The following is a 23,091-nucleotide window of genomic DNA, read 5'->3' on the forward strand; positions in this document are numbered from 1 at the left end:
CGGGGAAAGATATTGCCACGTCAGAGCCTTCTTGACTTTTTAAAAGCGGGGCTGGCACTTAGAGCCTGCTGGCTCGCCAAAGGACAGCTGTTTGCCCCCCAGGCAGGCGTTGCTTTCATGGGACGAGGACGCCAGGGAACAGATGCCACCTTCTAGAGGGGCCTCCCGGGCTGCCCCCTTGCCTTCCCCGTGGGGCTGCTGAGGGTCCCAGGCAGCGCGCCAGGTATGTTTGTTTACATTCTAATTTCAAGGAATTTGTGGTTCCGTTTCAGTCTAAACAGAGGGTCTCTGCCCGCTGCCTTTCTCCCTGCCCTGACCACTCTCACCGTCGTAGCTGCTGTGTGTCCCTCCCCAGATTTCTATTTTATTATTATCCGAAACATAGAAACGGAAGGCCAGGCAACACCTCCCATATTCCTGGAAGAATCTTAGAAAAAAAGTATCTTCAAGACATTGGCCTGACATAGAACCAAAGCATCTCAAAACTTCTTTTTCCTCCCTTTTTTTCCCCGGTTTCTCTGAGGAAAGCAAACAGGAAAATCTCACAGGGGTGATTTGTTCTCTTCTCTGTCTCCAGTCCCCTCCCCGCCTCCCCCCGGCCCCCCATCAGGAAGCGGTTCCTTTCCCTCCACACCAGACCCTGGAAAAGGCTCAGGAAGGAGGTCCTTGTAGGTCTCCGGGCCACAATTCCCAAGGCCAGGGAGCCAGGGAACTCGGTGCTGCCATCTGGTGGCGTGTCTCTGACACAGCAAGCTGCTAGCCAGATCCTGTTTGAACTTGGCTGTGGCGGGAGCTGTGGTTTGGCGCGCATCCTTACGGAGCTTTGTTGCCAGCCATGTAGGTTTTTTCCCTTTTCACTCCCGATGCCCCCGTTCATTTCTGTACGTTGGCACTTAATTTCATGTGTCTCCAGAGGCTGCCTTTGGGGTTTTGGTATATTTGGTCTTTGAGAAAGGAGACACTAATGCCAACGGATCCTTTGACAAGGGGTAGATCACAGGCTGGGCGGCCCTGGGAAGGGCTGGGCTCGGGGAGACAGAGGCTGTGAGTGGAACTTGATGAGGTCTGTCGCCCGTATTCACGGGCGAGGTCAGTGTTTCAGAGCGTGGTGACATGTGCCTCCGTACCTATGTGCCACCTTTTCTGTTGCTTAGATTTGGGGAGGCTCAGACCCAAGCTGGGATCTTGAGGGAAATTTGTTGGAGGATGCCAGTCTGGTTTCCAGAGGTGTGATTTGCCCAGAGACTTGTCCGTATCCAAAATGGCACATCCCCCTCGTTGCCAGGAGGCAGGCGGTGTTTGCAGACCTCCCCGCAGTTGGTGATGACCCGGCTCCTGGGAGTTTCTCTGCGCTTGTTGGGGAGCTCGGGGCGCACCCGTGGGGCTGCCGAGGCGGTGCCAATCTCCCCCGGAGCCTCGGGGCCCCGCATTGTTTTGCTCTGCTGTGCATCCTGCACACCTGGAGGCCGCCACGTGTGACCTTTCAGTGCGTGCCTTCAGAGTCAGACACAGGTCGGTGTGTGTGACCCGGGGGAGCTCCTTAACCTGGGTTCTTCATCTGTAAAATGGGGACCATGAGGAGCTTTTGGTGACATAGCGTATATAAGATTCTTAGCACAGAGCCTGGTCCGTAAAGGTGTTTGGTAAGTGTGAGCCGGTATCCGGGAACCGAATGAGTCGTGACCTTGAATCAGAGCAGAGGACACCTGGTCCCATGGGGATGAGGCGGCCAGTGGAAGAGGACTCCGAGGCCTGGCTTTGTGGGTGTCGCTCCTCACCGGAGCCGCCGGTTGGCGACCAGTAGTTTTGTCTTTTGGCAAATCAGGAAAAGGGAAGCGAGGGGGCCTGGTTGACCTGTGCTCGAACGTCCTCTGTCGCTGCTGCACCCACTCAGGGGATGGGGGCGTCGGCCTCTCCCCAGGGGCCCGTGTAGCTTTTCCTTCTTTCTCGGGGGGCCTGGGGCTGTGAGCAGGGGCTCCGTGTCCACAACGACCAGACGCCAGGGGGATGATCCGAGATGGCAGCTCCGGACCCACGTGACCTTTGGTAGAATGTGAAAAAGCTCCAAGGGTTGGTAGAAGGAAGGAAGAAAACTCCCACTAACAGATAAGGTTTAGGTTTGTTCCCTGTGTGTGTGGACAAAAAAAAAAAAAATCCAGATGTGACTCTACAAGCCATCTGGTTGGAATAACTTTTGTGCGGGGCTGTAATTACAAGCTATTTACTCTGAAGCTTGGGATCCTGTTATGGATCTTGACTGGCTCCCAGGTTTCTAACTGAGCACAGAGTTACTGTACTTAGGAGCGTGCATTCTATGTATCCAACCCACTCCGACGCCCTCGGAGCCTGAGTTCCTGGGCCTGAGTCTCCCCTTCGGAGAGGAGATGCCCTTGAGGTGGTTCTTCCCTAAGGCTGAGCCAGCGTGGGGGGGGGGGGGAAGGGGGCGAGGCGGGGGAGGGTGACAGGCTCTGTTTGGGAAGGGGATCAGGGATCGAGCCCACAGCCAGGGCATGTGCCCTGACTTGGAATCAAACCACGACCTCCTGGTTCATAGGTTGATGCTCAACTACTGAGCCATGCCGGCCGGGCCTATTCCATTTTTTACTAGTAAATATGCTTCTTTAATGGCCATTGTGGCCATAACTATATTCCGTTTGTAATACAAAGAGAATTATGCAGTGAGCTGAAGGGCTGTGACTCAGTGTCTCCCTGCCACCGCCTCTGCCTGCCCCCCCCCACAGGAACGCTCTGTGGCCCTGGCTGCCCCTTGGAATGACCTGGGAGCTTGGAGACCCGTCTAGGCCTGGTCCTCAGAGACCTCAGACCTGAGCTGCAGGGTGGGAGGCAGAGCCGGGCGTGCTAGGAGCTGCCCGGGGTCTGAGTTGGAGCCTTGTGTGGGGACCATGCCTCATGGGACTTTCAGGAATTAATGAGGGCCCTGACCACATAACAGACACCCGGGGAGAGGGGGGAGGAAACTGGATTACTCAGGCCAACCACCAAAATCAGACACCGACAGCTAATAAAAACCCAAAAGGTCTGCAGCGCCAGCCCGCGGAGTGGGTGCGGGTGGCTGAGGAGGGTCACCCTCCCTGGGCCAGGCAGGCCCTGAGATGGCCTCGCCAGCGTGTTTACCGCGTTGGCCTCAGGGGTCCTGACCTGAGATGCTGGTGAGATGCTGTGTCCTCCAGTGGAAGAGGCAGAGCAGCACTCTTCCCTGGTGGCTCGTGGTTCCCAGCTTCATGGCCGTGCGAAGGGAAGCAGCAGGACTGGAGAAACAGCTGTTGGGATGGCGAGGCCCCAGGCTCCATACACTCCCGCTGGGGGGAGCTGAGTTCTGGAGGGAGTGGGGTTCTGAAGGAGTGGGGTTCTGGGGGGAGTGGGGATTTGGGGGGAGTTGAGTTCTGGGGGAGTGGGATTCTGGGGGGAGTGGGGCCTTAGGGGGGAGTGGGGTTCTCGGGGGAGTGGGGTTCTGAAGGAGTGGGGTTCTGGGGGAGTGGGGTTCTGAGAGGAGTAGGGTTCTGGGGGGAAGGGGTTCTGGGGGAGGGGAGTCCTGGGGGGAGGGATGTTCTGGAAGGAGTGAGGTCCTGGGAAGAGTGGGTTCTGGAACGCTCAGTGGTTCTGATCACTTGGAAGGGGAAGGGCTGACAACCTGGATTCATTCCAGAATTAGACCCTGGGAGCATCTTGGGGGCTGGTGAATTCCTAAGGACTTGAAAGAGAATGAAAGCCACAGCCCCTAGCAGTTAGCAGACACTTGTTAACAAAGCCCAAACTCTTCCGAGTTCTGGGACCGGTCATTTTGGTTCCTGTGCATTCAGCCCACAAACAGGCAAGTGCATCCCATCCGCATGGGTCTCCTCCAAGAAGCTTTACCAGCTGACCTCTCAGGGTAAAGCCAGGGTGCCCGTGCCCGCCTCCTGCCTTAGCCTCTGCTAATGGGCCGCAGCTGTCCCTGGCTGGGCTGTAACACTGAGCACTGTGTCCTGCTTGGCCTGGGGAGTATTCCCTTCCCTCTTCCCCAGCCCAGTCAGTCCTCCGCCTTCCTTGGCATTATTTGAGTTGGAACTGCAGGTCGCTGCATTTTAATGCACTCGACTCTGAAGGGTTGTTGGACGGCCCTGTGCAAATATTTTTGTTCTCACGATGCAGTCCTGGCCCAGGTAGCCCAATGGGCAAAATATGATTTACGCAAATATTATGGTTTCTGTGGTGCATGCTGAGCGGAGCCCTGAGAGTGGGGCGGAGGAGGCCTCTCTCTCCGTCGGGTATCGGGTGTCCAGGTGAAGCTGGCTTGTCAGGAAGGGCCTCTCCAGGCCCTCGGTCTCCCCTTGATCTGAAAAAGCCGTGCGTTCCCAGATGAGGACTTTTGCTCCAGAGAGAGCACAACCCTGCTGCTCTCACAGAGCAGGATGCAGGCCAGCGGGGGAGGGAGCTGGGAGAACTCCGCGTGGGCTGGGATTCGGGGCTTCTGCTTGAAGTTGATGTCGAATGTCTCTTGTCTCTTTGCCCAGAACAAGGAAGTGACCTGCAAGCGGGAGAAGTGCCCGGTGCTGTCCCGGGACTGCGCCCTCGCCGTCAAGCAGAGGGGAGCCTGCTGCGAGCGCTGCAAAGGTGACGGCTCCTGGCGGCCTTCTCTTGCCTCCCCTTTTACTCCTCTCCCCTTCCTCTCTGTCCCCCTTCCTCTTCGCTCAGCCCTCGGCTGGGTGCACATGGGTGTTGGGAGGGAAGCTGGTGTGTGTGTGTGCATGCATGTGTGTATGCACATGCATGTGTATATGTACATGCGCGTGCATGCATGTGTGTGCATGGTTTTGTGTGTGCGTGTGTGTGCGCACACACGTGTGTGTGTGTGTGTGTGTGTGTGTGTGTGTGTGTTGGGGGGCTGGTGGTGGTCAGGGGGCTCTCCCGGTGGGGGTTTGAAAGCGTGGTGAGCATCTCTCTGCCTATTGCGTTTGTTTCTGAGGCGAGGTGCTGCAGTGTCACAGAGATGTCCATGTGAGGGCTGTGCACGCTGGTGCACGCGCACGTGGGCATCTTCGTCTGTAAAGTAGTTCCACTCTCAGATTTTCCCAGGCTCCTCCTATGCCCTGCCCACCTGAGCCCGAGTCCCGAAGCCCAAATGCTATCACTTTGGTCCCCATCGCCTGCTTGCTTTCCTTCCCAATGAAACGTAAGCTTTTGTCTTTGATGCATTCCCACGGCGCCCGCACCCCGACCTCCTTTCCTGTGGCCTGCGGTGCACATGTCCCCCCGGAACACACTGTTGGCTTTTTATTTGCTTTTGCTTACTTGTTTATCATCAGCCTCAACATTCTAATTACCGAGCATCCCCCGCATCCGAAGCATGTGAAGGCTCTCTGAGGCTGTGATGGTGTGTGTGTTTGTTTTGATACTTTCAATATGGGAGAAGCATGGAGAGAAGAAGGCAGAGAAGGCGTATTGTTAGCTCATTCATTCTACTAAGGAAGTTGGACCACTGAAAATTCCCGTATTAGGCGGTGCTTGTGTTCAGACTCATATTCTATCCTATGTGTGCTACCATATATTTGGGCACTTCTGTAATTGTGTTGATAGTTTATGTATAACTATTGGACCCCCACTTCATCCCTTAAACCATTACAGGAGTTTCTGTCCATTGCATCCTGGTAGTTATGACCATGGCCATTCTTGATGGGTTTTTCCTGGCTCATGGCCAGCCTTTGATTGAGGCCAGGCCGCTGGTCAGGATCATCTTTCCTGTGAGGACACTGTTCCTTGGAAAAGCCCGGGCCCTGTGGGTTGTGAGGTGTGAATTACCTGGTTGATTTTAAGACCTTTTCCCCCACCTGTAGTTTTCATCATGGTCCAGAGGGATTTTCTTTCCCAAGATGCTGGGTAATGGGTTCATTGGTTTATACTCATCACGTAGCCCACACAACAGCAGGTCATGTCTACCTCATTTCCATATGAGGAAACTGGGGGCCCAAAGAAGTTAAATCATAGACCCCAAGATCAAGCAAAAAGGTGTCTATGCCTTCAAGGAGATTGCTCTTCTGGAGGGGTCAGAGAAATGCCATCCATGGGGGACATTCTCCAGGGAAGCAGCCAGAGGGGAGGCGGATAGCGGGTGGGCCCGGGGCTGGGAGTGTGCGGGCGAGGGTTTCCCGAAGGGGCAAGCCACTGTCATGAACAAGAAGGAGTTAATCACATCCAAAGAGGGCTGTTCAGGGGAAGGCTCCCAGGGAAACCGGGCACACAAAGGCACGAAATAGTTCTTAGGCCCCGCCTGCCACTTATAATCACCCGGGGAACGTGTTAAAGTGCCAGTTCCCGGGCTTCCCTCCAGATCTGCTGAATTAACACAAATCTGGAGTAAGTTTTTGTTTGTATGTTGCTGATTGTTTGGGGGAGGGGCAAGGGGCAGGCAAAAATGGAACAGAATTCTATCAAGATTTCTATTTTCCTCTGAAAGAGTTGTTGCTATTGAAAAGGCAATTCGGGTTGAGGACAGAAATATTGAAAACTCAGGTTTCCAAGAGGATTCTTGATGGTGTGTGTGTGTGTGTGCATTTGTGTTCACACTTGCGTTCCTGTTTGCTTCTGATTACTCATGTGATTCATTCGTTTGTTTATTCATTCATTCATTCATTTATTCATTTATTCTCCAAGTACTTACTAACCTACATGCGGGGTATTTATGGCATGGCACTGCTTTACCAATTGTTCTTAACTTTTAGGAAGCCAGAATATTCTTTTTTTTTTTTTTTTAAGTAAGTAAATGATAAGGAACTCTTCTCAAGCCAGTGTTTCAGTGTACTTTTCAGATCATTTTATGTTAGAAATGGTTATACATTTTTACCCAACTATCTAACAACACTGCAAAAGTCATCTAATTAGAAAACACTCAATATTGCTTGATGAAAACAAATGAGATCATTGAGAGTCAAACAGGCATTTTTGGCCTGTTTTCTGTATTTACTTGGACTGAGAATCACCCTTTCATTTGGGGTTCTTTCACAAACAATAATGTATTTGTTATCCGACTATATGTTTGTTATTAGTGGATCGTAAACAAATAAGGTGTGTTTCAAATATTTATAGGTCAGATTCCATCTCCTTCATGTGGAGCATAAAATATTAATTGTCTGCAATACTTCGACGAAAGACGTAAGAAAAGAGTCTTTCATTTGTCAACTGGGGTTTGTTTTCCACAGCCTTCTCTTGTCTTTGATTTCTGTGAGCTGGGGCTTGTTTTTCTGAGTGGTGATCCCATGGGCTGCATTTTTTAAAACAGTTTAACTTTCATATTTGATTTAAAAAATATCCTACGATGTCTCAGAAAATGAAAGGAAAGAGGTAAAATGTAAATATTTGCACACCAATTTCCAAAATTAGGGCAGCCTTCCTCAGATCTGATAAATAAGATTTAGAGAGCAAAACACGCATGGAAAATTTTAAGGGGATTGGGCTCATTTATGTAGACCAAGGACTGACCAGTGTAACTGTGAATAATAGTTAAAGATGGAGCCTTATTAATTATCACTTGCTTTTCATACAGTATAAGGCCGTGGATTAGGGGCCTCTTCTCAATGTTGCCTTGGGAATGACCTGGAACATGACTGTGTCTTTTAGAATATTACTATTGGCTGTTTTTGAAGAGGTCTAGCCACTTATCATATACAGGAATGAGCATTAAAAAAAAAAACACACCAAAAAAACACACAACTAAAAAAAAACCAAAAAAAAAAACCACACTCTCTTGTTGATGGAGTAAATTGACTTATTGTTTAAACTGTGGAAGATGGAAAGGCTGCGTTAGCCATGCATGTGTCCATCTGTTTGTTTTTAACCAAACTAATTTTGGCGATTGCATCCATGCATTGCCCAAACAACAGACTGTCACTTCCCTCCACTTCTGTGTTCCTTCCCCGTAGTCACAACCGAATTCTTAGTAGCATCGGTCGTATTTATGATGCCGTTTGCCCAGGTTTCACATCCCAAATAAGGAGCGACCTGGACTTGCTTAAGGTCCGCGCTCTGTCATTCATCTTCACTACACTGCGAACGAGACTTGGAGACTATTTGGATACACACAAGCCCCGTCTTTAGATAGTCAGAGATACCGCTGTCTTCAGCCTGTGGTGGTGATGGTTATCCTTCTGCCTGAACAGATGGGGAAACAGATGTTGAGGGAGGTGATCTTGTTTTCCAAGATTACACAGTGGTGAGAAGTTGCAGGGCCCCTGGTGCAGGAGGCTCATTCTTGCTAGTATCACACTGCCTGTGAGATAAGGAGGGAGGAGAGACCAGGGCAGTGAGGAGGGGTCTGGAGACAGGAGAGAGAGAGAGAGAGAGAGAGAGAGAGAGAGAGAGAGAGAGAGAGAGAGAGAGCTGAGGTCAGTTGGCCTGCACCAGTCTGCCACAGCCTCCTGGGCGGACCACTGTGTCACAGGAAGGATGCGGATGGAAGCTGTGAGTGGAGGCAATTGAAGATGGCATGTGGCTTAGAGGCAGGGGCTTTCTTACTAACTGACATTCTTTTGGGAAACCCTAACTTACTCTTTTCCTCTTCAGTATCCAAGATGAGCTTGACTCCTCTGTGAGAATGTGAGTGCCTGATTTCCTAAAAGAGTTTTAGTAGGCAATTCAAAGTATACAGAGGCATCGATGTAAAACCCGGCTTCCTCCCTCTCTTGACCCCGGTCATCGGGTCCCCTTTCCTGGGGACAGCCACTTAGCAGGTTCCTGGGGACCCTCCAGAGCCAGGCTCTGCATGCGGTGAGCCTGCTTTTCCATTTCCCGCCGCACAGAAGTCTCCACCAGTTTACTCCCAGCTGGGTTGTTGTTAATCCTCACCCGAGGACATTTTTCCATTGATTTTTAGAGAGAGACAGGAAGGGAGGGGGAGAGACACAGAGAGACAGCAGCATCAATTGGTTGCCTCCCACACGTGCCCAACCAGGGCAGGGGATGGACACTGCAACTGAGGTATGTGCCCGTGACTGGAATCAAACTCGAGATCCTTCAGTCTGCAGGCAGTTGCTCTATCCACTGAGCCAACTGGGCTAGGGCTGCTCCCAGCAGTTTTAATGCAGAGGCTGACGTAGCACTTAAAACATCTTGGGAGAGTGTGTTGCTCTGAAGATCATTCCCACCGTTGAGCTACCGCGGTCTACTGACAGTGCTGTATTTTCCTCTATTTAGAGCTGAGGCGACTGATGTGTTTCTTGATGAAAATTGTTAGATGACGGTATGCCTGTAACTACACTGAACCGATAATTATTTGAACCTTTAGCAGTATGACTAATTTTGTCTACCCAGCCCCAGACATTTGAGTGGGGGTTGTTAATATATTTTTAAAGCTGAGGGGAAAAAAAACACACAAAAAAAGTATGGGGGTTTCATTTTCACTCTTCTTTTCTCTTAACTGAAAAAAGATGTCTAAGAAGCTATGTTTCATAGTTTGGCTTTTCCATAATATATACCAGGCTATTTTGGCATTTAAATAAAAATGACCCTATTTGTTTGAGAAGATTTTGTGAACATTGAAATCATCCTTTACAAAAATCTGTTTTCATTGTTAAAACTGGTCAGAAAATTTAAACCAGAGATCAGCTTTCCCTGTCAAGTTTGTCCCAGTTCATCTCTCTGGGCCTGTCTTCCGCATCCTGTAGGCTTTTGGAAGGCAGTGTAAGCGGGGAGTTTGTGGTTGCCTCTGAGTTAGAAGGCTCCATGGCCAAGGCTGGCTGCTGATTTGGGCTGCACCAGGTTTCACTGTTCTAAAGTGGGCGTGTTGAGAATGTTCCCCATTGTGACGAAGGAGGCTGGGGGCCCCTGTCCCCCTGTTGAAGCGCTGCTCTCAGCACCTGGGTGTCCTCTGCTGTGGCCCCCCGCCTGACAGTGCTGCCTCCAGTGACTGATGCCCCGTCTGCTAATTTCCTATTCATGTGTGACAAGTTCTGACGAGCTTAGCGGCCTAAGATAAGCTTGGCGACTGTGAAATGAAATGTATGTCTGAGGGTGTGACTTGGGTCTCTATATGAAGATGTATGAATGTACATGCAACTCTTTATTATTTTAAAAATAGTCACCAGGCTGCAGTTATAACCATTCTTATGGGGCTTTGATCAGTCTCTTCACATGTTGGCACTTTTTTTTTATTTTTTATTAACATCAAATGTTCCAGGTTTGTGCCCTAGTTGAGCAGTGGTTAGAGCTTCTGCCTTCAGACCTAAGGGTCATGGGTTCGATTCCCGGTTAAGGGCACGCACCTAGGTTGCAGGTTCAATTCCTGGCCCCAATCAGGGCATGTGTGGGAGGCAATCAATGTGTCTCTCTCACATCAATGTTTCTCTCTCTTTCCCTCTCCCTACCGCTCCCTTCCACTCTCTAAAAACCAATGGGAAAAATATCCTTGGGTGAGGATTAACAACAGCAAAACATGTTCTAGGTTTGCTTTTTGAAGGGAACCTTGTTGAGAGCTCATGTGCATCTGCCTTAGGATTCTGTCTGCTAGAGAGGCTGCATTTACCCAGACTGATGTGGTAATGGAGGTGAACAAAGTACATTGGTATGCCCGTGAACTTGAGTGCCTCCTTCACTCAGATGAGCTTATTGGCACCAAAGCCAACTAACTAATTATGTCTCCAGTAGCTTCGTGGTGAAAGGGCCCGAGATGTTTATCTGCAGACGTGCTCGGGCAGCGACCCCCTGATGTAGAACACAGGCAGCCTTCCGACCTCTGGGGAACGTCTGGGCATCCTCCGAGCCAGGCCCGGGACAGGCAGAGGGGTCCGATTTAAACGTGCACTCTGAGGTTTTGACATTGTGAGTTCTGGGGACTGTGGGATGGCGAGCTGCATGAGGCTGTGAGGGCAACTTCAGACTTCAAGAAGCCCTGACGGCCGCATTGAGGTGCTGAATGAGAGGGAGTTCCCGGGCCGTGGGGCCTGTGCGTTGGAGGATAGTGATCACAGCCCTCAGTCACCTGAAGACTGGAGGGAAAGGGGACTGGACTTGGAATTAGGTGTGGAATCCGTTTCCTCCTCTGCCGTTTGGATGACTTGACCTCACTGAGTATAAGTATGTGCTCTTTTGTGTCTGATTTGTTTCATTTAACATCAAGCCTCATTCATGTTGTAGCATGTTTCGTTACTTCATTCTTTTTTAAGGCTCCATAATATTCCCTTGCATGCATATGCCGCATCTTCTTTATTCATTCACCCATCAATGGGCATGTGGGCTGCTTTCACTGGGCAGCTGTATTCTTATTAGCCCCCAGCTGGAGAGCCACGGGAATGAATGTTCTCCTGGTTAAAGGATGAGTTCTTACGTGCTAGGAGGAGAGGACGGCCAGGTGCAATGCCACAATGGAAAAGATGCGAGTCCTGGTATTCTTATGTATTTTATCTAGGTATCAATAAGTGTCTGTCCCACTGGTAGCTATGACACGCACTCACCACCAGGGGGAAGGTGCTCAACACAGGAGCTGCCATGATGTGTACTGGCCAGCTATAATAATAAAAGCGTAATATGCTAATTAGACCAGATAGCTGAACGACCTTCTGAACATCATTCTGGACATCCTTTTGGATGTCCTTCTGGACAAAGCCGCAGCAGTGGGGGCTGATGTAAAGATGGTTAGGGGTGATCAGGCAGGCAGGCAGAGTGGTTAGGGGTGATCAGGCAGGCAGGCAGAGTGGTTAGGGGTGATCAGGCAGGCAGGCAGGTGAGCAGTTAGGGGCAATCAGGCAGGCAGGTGAGCAGTTAGGGGCAATCAGGCAGGCAGGCAGAGGCGGTTAGGGGCAATCAGGCAGGCAGGCAGGTAGGCAGGTGAGCAGTTAGGAGCCAGTGGTCCCAGATTGCGAGAGGGATGTTCAACTGCCTAAACTGGCAGTCGGACATCCCCCGAAGGGACCTGGATTGTGAGAGGGTGCAGGCTGGTCTGAGGGAGCCCCTCCCCTCTGTGCAGGAATTTCATGCACCAGGCCTCTAGTTTAAAAATAAACAGCACCACGGACCTGGTACTGACAAACTAACACTTGGCTTCCCCCAAATGGGACCCAGGCCCTGCTAACACCCCAGAGCAACACCCCACCAAATTGCAGCAATGCTGCCAAGACCCCATGTGGCCCACAGCCCAGCCCAGCCTGAAAACAGTTGCTGTGGGTACCAGGTAATGACATCACATAGCAATGCCTGGCTTCCTCTCCTTAGCGACTAGCCTCCTTGGAGTTTCTTCAGACCAGGAACACGACTTGCTTTATAGCCAGGTGCAAACATTTTACACTTTTACCAAATGTTTGTGAAGCATTTTTGTGTACCTCATCTCATTTGATTCTCATGCAAGTCCTGGAGTAGGTAGATAGGAGACTCGGTGGAATCCTATTTTCTTTTCATTACCCAGAAAATGGAGATTTAGAAAGTTTAGAAACTTGACCCAACTGAAAAGAAGTAAGAAATGTTGCAACTTTGAAAATGACTTCAGGTTTTCTCACTGCGCAGAATATAGTCAAACACTGCTGCAGTTAAACATTTTACCCTTTGTTCTCCCTGCGTGATCTACAATAATAATAATCTCCTTCATGTTGATATTTGCTGCTGTGTTGCTGACAATTACCTGAAAGAGAAGGTGCGGTGTTTCACTGGGCTGGAAAAAGTTTAGCTAAATTAGAAAACAGGTCTAATTAAGCAAGTTTATCCTATATATATATAAAAGGCTTTCTGTTGCGCATGCGTGATACATATAAAGCTCTCGCTGGTGCCAATCGCACACGTGTGTTTCGATCTGTCATTGTTGATTGTGAATTTGGTTGACACTTCTATTATAGAGACAGGGCAAATAGTGATATTAATAATTAATTTCCTTTCAATGTGCACGAATCCATACACCAGGCCTCTAGTATAGAATAAACAGCTTGACCTCTGATGCCCATAAAATACCCTAAACTCTAGCCAAATGTTCCTGGTCTGTTGTAGGCAGAGAAAAGGTTTCACAGACCCAATAGCCTCTGATGTTAATAAATAGTTCTGGGTACAGTGGTGTGTTGGTAGCTCGAAATGACCATAGTGGGAATATTTACACCTTGGAAACTGGAACACACTAAAAATCGGGGCTTTTAGCAGCATAACTCAGATTGTCTGGTGTTTTGTGTTTTTTAAATTATCAACTATTTATTTTAATTTTTAATTTATAATTTTTTATTGTTGGCAGTATTACAGATGTCCTCTCATCCCCCCCATACCTCTCCTCCCAGCCCCTGCTGCACCCCAGGCCTTCACCACACTATTATCTGTGTCTATGGGATCCTGGACAGTGTGTACATCAAGCCTGGCTTTCTCATATCCATAACCTAAGAAATGGTATGAAAAGGGATATGCCCAGCATGGGTATTTTGTACACATAAGCAAGTTTATTCCTACATTTCTATAAAAAAGCAAAGGACCTACAATAGCTAAAATAATTTTGTAAAACAAGAATAAAGTGGGGAGGCTTTATTTTCTTAAGCTGCTACCATGCACCCTGACTGAGCTGTGAAACATGTGCCTATCTGAAAAAGGCATGAATCCACCTGCGGTGTCTGAATTTAATCTGTTGATCTCTTATTGTTTGTCGCTTCATAGCGTCAAAAGCCTGAGACCCAGTGTGATTGGGAGCCAAAGGTTCAGGCGTTTAGAACAGTTTAAACATAAATCCTCAAAACCAGGTTCTGCCTCGTCGGCTACAAGGCCTGCATTTTAATTTATCATATTGGCCTTCAGACACCATGGAACATGATGGTAAAGCATCCCTGAAAGGCAGGGGCCGTCTTCCCCAGGGAATCATCTTCTCTGAGCTTCTCCCAGGCCCCCGGCAGGACGCAGCTAATGAGCGGAACGTGGATTTCGGAGCAAGATGAAGAGTGTCTGTGTGACCTGCACAGAGTGATGTAGCTTTTGTGGATCCTGGTTTCCTCGTTTTGAAAACTAGGGGTAAAATGTTCTCTGCCTAGAAAGCATTTTTATGGGGATAAAATGTGAAAACGCCAAGTCTGATGCCTCACCTATAATAATTATGCAATGATTTTAGTTTTCTCTCTTCTTTTCGCTTCTCCTGTTGGAGGATGACGGAGCTAACGTTTAGGAAGGTAGTTTTTGGAACTCATCCTTGGCAATCACCTCGGTGACCAACATCTCCTGCCCACATCAGAAAACCAGCCTGGTGACCTCACAGGACGGGCTCTCCCGTGTTTCCTCCCTTTCCCACTTTTGCTCAGCGTGAGCTCAGCTTCCCTCTTTCTCCTCTGCCCACAGTGGGCGTGTGCTCTGACAGTGAGGAGCTGAGGGTGGAATAGCGGCTGCAATGCTGACTCAGCCGGGGGTGGACGCACTCCCACATTTAGGGGTGATTCTGAGAGAACCGAGCAAATGCAGGAATGATGGACCATGTGCTCATATAAAAAAGTGGTTGCAAGTATTTTTTTTTTCCTGAACACATTGCATATTTCCTTTATTGTATTAAAATTTTTAAAAGTTAGAAAACATATTATAACAAATAGAATACTGAATTAGTTTTGGCTCATAGAATCTGTGTTACTACCTTGATGTATGCCAGATAGTGTGTATGTCATAATCCCAGGCAGTTCAGAGGCTGGTTCTTTAAGCCACACAATTCCATCACTTTATAGTCTCCAATAAACACATAGATATCCAAGGCAGTCACACAGAGATTTCTGTGTTCCTTTTTATTGGTGAAATGAGCTGAACTTGCACGCCATCTGTACTCATCTGATATTTCTGTATATTCGGGGTTTTATTTCTAAAGCCATCAAAATTAAGTAGAGCTTTCTATCATTTCTCTTCCTATTGCTGATGATTTCATTTCAATCATATATTTAAATCCTAATTGGAAAACAAAACAAAGAAGTTATGAAAACGAATGTTGTGGCCAGAAGGCTCCTCTTTAAGAACTCGGTTCATGGGTCTGATCCTTTCTCTTGGGATCGAGGAAATGGTTTGGCTATAAAATCTCCATTAGCCCCAAATAAGCAGCATTGCCTGCAGGATCCTCGGGAGGTAGGGCCTGGAAGAGTAGTAAAGGCCTGTTTTCAATGAACTCCTAAGGACACCATTTAAGTCCTAGAATGGCTGGTCCGATTTTATGTTTATCCCTCCTGACTCTACTTCTTCATGTTTCTGGAGAACAGCGTCTGAAAAGTGGTTCATTACACAAATTGCATGGGCTGGGGGAATTGGGGCTCATTGACCAAGTCCAGGGCTGGATGCTGGATCAGGTGGCCCAGAAGCTGCAAAGCCTGGCAGACCCGCCTGCTCTGCCACCCGGCTCCATGCGGCATGAACTGACTTCAAAGACCCCTAGTTGGGTTTAATTTAAGTAACTATCATAGTTTGCATGCTAACTCTGCCCCCAACGGACAAGAATAAACTAGTAATTTGGGGGACAGAAGTGGATTTTGGAAAGAAAAAGACACCTTCTGAAAATCAGCTGGAGGTGAGTCTTGAAGAGTGTGGGAAGAGGGGCCGGAAAGTGTTGATATACTTGTCATTTCGAAGGTTTGGTAGATGGTGGGATGCTAAAGGGCTTTCCAGATTGTGTTCCGTCATAGCCTGCCTGGTCCGCAGAGGAGGAAGGAGTCAGTTAGGAGACACAGATCTAGGAAAGCTGGCTGTTTCTGGGGGTGGAATAGTGAACTGAACTGTCCACCTGCCAAGAGGAGAAGACAGGAGGTCCAGGGAATGTCATGCTTCCTGTGTTCGCCGCCGCGGTTTCTGGGAATGGCTCTATGTTGGAACTTACTGTTCATTACCAGTGAAAGCAAACAGTGATGAAGCACCAGCTACACACAAAGTACTGCAAGGGATTTGGACATGGATATTTCAGAGGCCACGTGTGCATGGAGAAGGGGCATGCCCTGAGTGGGGATGGCTTCCCAGAGGCGGTGACCTTGAGATGAATCTTGAAGGAGGAGTTAGTTAAGTCAGGAGAACCTGGGTGACCTGGGTGTGTGTCACTGTGGGGATGATGGAGATGAAGGGAATGGGTAAGATCTGGGTTTTTCAAGCAGGGACCAATATTTGCAAAACATTGGGATGAGACCTTCTGGCCATATTGGTGGGGTGGGCGGATTCTAAGTGTGGCATGCCTGCATGGAGGGAGTTTGGGAACAGCAGGTAAGAGAATGACGCAGTGAGCACAGGCCAGGCCCGAGAGATCTATATGGTACGAAGTTTGACTTGTAAAGGCTCCACTTCCTACCTCAGAGACTCGGATCCAGTTGGTCTGGAGAAGGAAGGTTGGGGGTACCAGTCGACACCTCAGCCAGGCTGTGAACCAGTCACTGTTAGGGTTCAGCTGTGCGAATGAGATAGTAAGACGGGGATTTGAAGGAGCCCACACTTGTAGCTGTGCATGAGGATGCTTGAGAAAGCCCTGTTTCTTTGAGAAACAGTCAGTGAGCCTCTGTGATGGTCCAGGTGAGAAATAACCAGAGGCTTAGTGGAGGCAGGTGTGGAGGGAGTGAGGATAATTGGAGGAGAGCATCTAGAAGGCATGTGGGGTGTATGAGAAGCAGAAAAGCGTGGTCAGATGACCACAGAGAGGCCCTAAAAGGTAAAGACTGGGTGTCCTTGGTTTTGGCCCTTCGGTGGGATGTCAGTGGGATGGTGGAAGCCAGATAGCCTTGGTTGAAGAACATAACCTGTTTTAAGAAGCATTCAAGTTCATTATGATCAAGGAAAGGTGTATAATCCCAGGGATCTAGATGGAGTTCCAGGTGTGAAGGGGATGGGGCTGGTAAAGTAAGTTGGGGCCATGGCATGGGCTTGACTTATTGGTAGCGGGAACATCAAGTTCTCTGCTCGTGGGCTGATGCGAACTTGAGAAATGGACAGATTGAGATTAGAAGGGTGAAACCAGGTGGGATGAAGGCTGTTATAAGGCCATTGCTGTTTTTTTAAAGTCCTGATGATATTTAACAGCTATTTTAACAACAGAGTGATCAAAATGTGTGGTATTCTCTCTCCCCTGGGATACTGTGGCCACTGAAAAAGGCCACCACTAATGGGAAAAATGAATTTGATTGCTTAATTGTGGACTCAATTTATTTGTGTTCTTCCCGTTTCCCTTGCCACATGTTTTCTGAGTTGACTCATTGACTTCGCCAAGTTTCTCTCTAAGAGTATGTGTGTTTACCAAAAAAAAAAGCTCTGCAAGTCTTCTCCACCCTGAAAATATTAAACAAGCAAAAAAGGCAATATACACACAGAAGAAAAGTGTAGCTGGCTTCGTCTCGTTTTTGTGTTATTTCAGTTTTGTGAAGAAGAACCACTTGGGGCGATGTGTGATGGCTTAGGTCAGGGTTTCTCAGCCTTGGCGTAGTTGACAGTTTGAACTGGTTGCTTCTTTGTTGTGCATCATAGGATGGTCAGCAGCATTTCTGGCCTCTACCCACTAGGAGTTCGTAGCACCTTGATCCTCCATTTGTGACAACTGAACATATCTCCTGCCATTACTCAGTGTCCTGGGTGGGGGATGGGGGAAGGCAAAATTGCCCAGATTGAGAACGATTGGTTCAAATGAAGTCTAGTGATTTTATCAGAAAATAACCACTTCCTCCTACTGCAATGGTTTTATTGAAGCTTGTGGACTCAGCACTGCTTTTTTTTTTTTTTTTCTTGCCAGACGAAAACTAATGAATGTTTATAAATTCTTTTGTCGAAAGTTTATTTAAAAATATTTAAAGGGAAAGGAAACGCTACTTCACTGGTTGCCTAACCATTCATTTGCTTACCCCACTTACCCAGTCTTTCATTTAGTTCTTGGATCTGCTCATTTAATTTTATAAGGATAGAATTGGCTTTTCTCCTGGGCCTTTAACTCCTCAGTGCAAAGGTATTATGAATTCAGAAGTGCCCAAATAATACTGCCAGTTTAGACCTGGGTGTGTACATGTCGATTTCGCACAGGGCTTGGATTCCAGTGTTAATTTCACACAAAATGCCTTCTTACCTTGAGTAAGCTACTCTGATTTTCCTGTGCATATCTTTTCACCTGTAAAGTGAAGGAGATAATCTATATTATCAATAAGTTGGCTTCTAGTTCTAACTATCTAAGGTTGAAATATTTTGATTATTTCTTTGGGTTGGTCCTGACCCCACAACACATCCCCCAGTATAGTGCACCCCAAAATGTGCTTTGTCAGCCACTGATGATCCATAGACCACGAGTGGTCTACAATTAGGTAAGTGCAGGAATGGAGAGTAAACAATTTGAATTTTTTAAATTTTTTTTATTTTTATAATTCAAGTGTGTAATTCTATGCGTGTTACATTTAATGATAAAGCATTAGGCTTATATTTTGTCCTAGCCTTTTAAATTTAAATTTTCTAGTAATTCATTTTGATTATAGTTTATGGAAGTTTTAGTCCACGTTTAATTGGGAGAACAAAACAAATTGGCCTTTCACCAGAGGTAGTTTGAGGAGCACTGTCGAGTGTGCTTAAGGTATAATGGAACCTTTTCTTTGCCTGCTCATCTACTGTGGCCAGTAGGAGATACGTAGTATATTACTCCTCTGGTGAAAATAAAAACAAAGGCAAGATAGTGCCTGTCTGCCGTATTAGCAGCATAAAGGTGGTGGCTAATAGAATTTATTATAAAGAAAGTTGCCTTACAGAGAATAAGAATTAATTCTAGGGTAAACCCGAGGTTCTTTTTGATTGCATGTACATGTGTCTTCACATAGCGCGTGTTAGAGTTTGGCTTAGGATAACATGTTTATCTTCGACTATGAACCAGAGAGCAGTGGGCATAGCCTTCCTTTCAAAATTTTATTCCCTAGAATCCCTTAGGTAGGGAATCTACCATCATGCTTGGTATACTGGAGTCTCCATAACTAGCCGATGCTGGTGAGGTTAGGCGAAGAAGGAAAAGGTACGGATGTGCATGGTATTCACTAAAGAGATTATCACCAGTGTTTTTGAGTCTGTTCTGTCACTCAGACTCCTCCCACATTTGGGAAAATCTATTCTGTGGAGCCAGGTGTGGTAGGCCGACAGGCAAACAAGGGCAGTGAAGCAGTAGAGCAATTTACAACTTGACCTTGGTCTTTGCATGTTGAAATAGGGGAGAGGAGCCAAACTTCCAATCGACAGTTACTTGAAGCAGAAAACCTTGCTGGATTCCCTGCACCGAGGACCACTTGTTCCAATAGCTTTTATCCCACATCGAGCGGGATGATTCAGAGAGGCCTTTCCCCTCCTGGGAGCCCGTGCACATGAGCTGGCCTTGCTGAGCAGCCTCTTGGCCAGCAGTCCCTTCTTGGTCTGTGTGGGTTTTGTAAGCACTTCCTCCTCCACAGTCAAAAGGCAAGAGCTTTGCCTGCCCTATTAGCGGCATAAAATCACCCTTTCTTTCAGTTTTTGTGTGTGTGTTTTTTTAATCCGGAGGATGAAAATATATAACATATTTGGAAACCCCACGGGCAGACTTGGCAGGCATCTCATATTTACTTGGACTGAACACGAATTAGATTTGGCCCCTGATTTCCCCGCCTCCCTCTCTCAGAACAAGTTATTTATTATCCGAGTGAGTCTGCCTTAGCGGATCAGACATGCACAGGGTGCGTCTGTTGTGAGTGTGTGAGTGCAGGAAGATTTATGCTCGCCCAAATTGTTTTATATTGGTTTTCATTGTTGAAAATTCACTGTATTCATTCTTGGTTTGGCGTACGCATTTGTAGTATGCTAGGGGTTCCGGTGGTTGAACGTTTTATCGCTGTAACACTTCATGCAAAGGAAATTAAAAAATATATAGTGAAAGCATTTCCCTAATATGTTTTCAATCAGCTGTGTACTTTCGTAATTTGATTTGTAGGAACTAGAGAGGAGAGCATTACAGAGCTCTTTTCAATCATTCATAATCCTCTGGGAATTCAGAGCATGGTTCCAAGCCCATGAAAATGTCTATCGAAATGTTCTGAAGCCCTTTATCATTCTGTTTGTATGTAGTAAGAAGGGTTTATTGTTGTTACCACAGCAGAATTCAGGGAAGGAGGTGAATCTCCTCCCTGTATCCTGGACAAGGAAAACTGATGTGAACTGATGTGATTGGCTTGGCAGATGTCAATCATTGGTACCAAGAGGTGGGTCCTTTTAGTGCTACATTATCCCATGTGTGTGTCCAGACTCTGTACTCTTTGGGCTAAGCACTCGGATTCTCACTGATAAATCCCTTTGCCCGGTAGGCTCCTAATAATCTAATATGTGGTGCTTCTTCCCACAAAGTGTCACACACAGGAAGGAGGGTGTTATTTAGACAAATGAAATCAAGATCTAGGCTGTGAGCTTTGCATCATTATTTCTTTGGCTCTTTCTACAGGGACTTAACTGGCTAGGGGCCTCTTCTGAGGATCTCTGACCTTTGGCTTCTGCTTGTTTCCATGAGTGAGCCTGACTTCTGTTTGGCTAGTGAATTAACATGTGATCATCTATACATTGACTGTTTCAGATTTCCTTAATCTAGTTCACAACCTGAAATAAATAAAAGTGAAATATGAAATCATAGCTCATAGTCTTGCTGGGAGGCAAGACTTGGGGGGTTTCAGCTGGTGAAGATCATAGCTTGTCAGGAGACTCAGATGGAAATGGAATTTTGCAATTATTTCCTATATTTTAATTTTCTGCTTTTAGTTCCTACCATGTTTTAACCTTCCCTCTTGACCTTCAGCAATTTTGAGTCCACTGAATCTTATATAAGATCCCTTTCACTGTGTTGTGTTAGCCTCGGTCCTCCTCATATTTCATGTGGCATAAATAAAGTCACGCACAAGGTTATGCATTTTGGCCAAGAGGGCTCATCAATCCATGCTTTTTCATGTGAAAATATAGTCTGTGCAGTTAATCTTCTCAGTAGTCAAAGAATTAATGCAACCGAAAGCCAAGTGGATATTTTAAAAGCTTAGTTGTGTTTTGGGGAGAATAGCAAAGCAATTTGATGGGTCCTGTAATCACCAGTCCTGGCTGAGATGACATGACTTCTTTTGCTTCAAAGATAAAGGGAAAAAACCCATATTCATTGTTGGCCTGTCTTCCTGCTTCCGTTTCTGGTCTAGGTTGCACCTATGAAGGAAACACCTACAACAGCTCCTTTAAGTGGCAGAGTCCCGCGGAGCCCTGTGTCCTGCGCCAGTGCCAGGTACGGTCCGGCGGTCTTACCCTCCCAGGAAGGGGAATCTGTAGAGTCCTCCTCAGAAGTTCCTTTCAGACAGTACAGAACAAAACAACAACAAAACCCAACTGTGTTCTTGTACATATTTATTGTGGCATTCACCGAACCAAGACAGTACAGGATAGATATTGTATAGGGCTTCTAGAAACACACAATGAAGTTGTTCACCGTTGTTACATTGTGCCTGAAAAAACTCCTGGAAGATGCATACGTCCTTGGGGAGAATTCATGACTTCCTGTGAGCCAGCTTTAAGCAAAACCCAAATTCCTGTGAGCAGAAAGAGGTACTGTTAGAGGTAATGTTTTCCTCCTTTGATTCAGACACATTTTGAATTGGAGCCAAGCTGTGCACTATATTCAGTCAAAGCAATTAGGACACTGCAGCCTCCATGATTTCAACCCAACTCATTGAAGAACCACCCGGTCCGCTCCTGAGCAGCCCACTGTGGCTGGTGCTTGCGGAACTCGGAAAGAGCGCTGACCCCATGCGGCTCTGATGGTGACAGGTCTGAAACACAGCGAGATAAACAAAAGGACAAATGCAGAATCTCAATGTTCAAACTTCTTTTTTCACCCCTTGAGAAATACTCTTTAAACAATGCTCATTGGATTTGGACATAATTTTAAAAGTCTCCTCTGTAGAGAAGGTGCTGTTAAATCATTCTACCCCACTCCATTTCACTGTCCAAGCATATGCTTTTGTGTTTAAAGGAGGAAGGTTAGTATAATAATGTATATTTCCTTCTGATCTTTTTCTTAAAAATATGTTTTTATTGATTTTAGAGAGAAAAAGGGAAGGGGGGGGGAGAGAGAGAGAAACATTGATGTGAGGTGGATCAGTGGCCTCCTGTATGCATCCCCAACCAGGGATCAAGCCCACAAACTGGCTATGTGCCCTGACCTTTCAGTGCACAGGATGACGCCCAACCAACTGAGCCACACTGGCCAGGACTCTCTCTGATCTTCTCTCAAACATTAACATTTAGCCTGGCCAGAGTGGCTCAGTGGTTGAGCATCAACCCATGAACCAGGAGGTCACCCATTTGTTTCCTGATCGGGGCACATGCCCAGGGTGTGGACTCAATCCCCAGTGGGAGGTGTGCAGGAGGCAGCTGATCAATGATTCTCTCCCATCATAGATGTGTCTATCTCTCTATCTCTCTCTCTTCCTCTCTCTGAAATCAATAAAAGTATATTTTAAAAAATTATATTTACATTTAGTTTACTGAAATCTGAATTTTACCTATTCATGTTCTTATTAAATGCCCACAAGTTCAGTAACAGAGGAGAGAGTGCAGTGTAGCAAGGGACCTATGGGCCTGCCACTCATGGCACTTGCTATCTAACCTCCCTGGACCCCACTTCCATCCCCGCAAAATGAGGCTGGTACTGTCTCACAGGGTGGTGGTGAGCAATGAGGAGCCTGGTGTTAAAATCACTTCAGGTAGAGCCTGCGTGTCTGGGGTCCAACTAGGTACCAGACGGATCACAGCTGGCCTGATGATCTGGTTTATTTCCATTTGCGTTGAATTCGAGCTTATTTCTTAGACCCTCCTACCAAAGGAGTTCTGATGGTGAAAAATTCACCTTGGTTTTCTGCTTCTCGTTTTTACTGGCAGAGGATGCTCTGAAGATGAGACAGGAAATTCATGCAAACCTGAATTCTCCATCTGGATTGCAGATAATAAAGGGAAATGGAAGTTGAGCCGTAGCTCTTTGCATTGCTTCAGTTATATAACTAAAGCACAGATCCTTTTTTGATGTCTCTTACAGAAATTTGGCAGCTGTTTTGTTCTTTCCCACTGTGATATAGATCACAATAAACTTCACTGGTGGCGGACGCCTCCGGCCTGACAGATATGAAGACATGTAGGAAAGAACCC

At 47.2% G+C, this 23,091-nt stretch overlaps 1 protein-coding gene across 2 annotated transcripts in view; it reads left to right on the top strand.

The window, feature by feature from the left end:
* BMPER (BMP binding endothelial regulator) overlaps positions 1 to 23,091 on the top strand; it is a 205,420-nt gene that overhangs the window by 29,418 nt on the left and 152,911 nt on the right. For both annotated transcript variants that reach the window (XM_081102095.1, XM_081102096.1), the window contains exons 3-4: positions 4,515 to 4,614; positions 21,093 to 21,175. In XM_081102095.1, coding sequence (XP_080958221.1) covers positions 4,515 to 4,614; positions 21,093 to 21,175 — 183 coding nt within the window. The remainder of the gene's footprint in view (positions 1 to 4,514; positions 4,615 to 21,092; positions 21,176 to 23,091) is intronic.

The sequence above is a fragment of the Myotis nattereri genome (assembly GCF_964212035.1).
Source record: "Myotis nattereri genome assembly, chromosome: 11".
NCBI classification, from domain to species: Eukaryota; Metazoa; Chordata; class Mammalia; order Chiroptera; family Vespertilionidae; genus Myotis; species Myotis nattereri.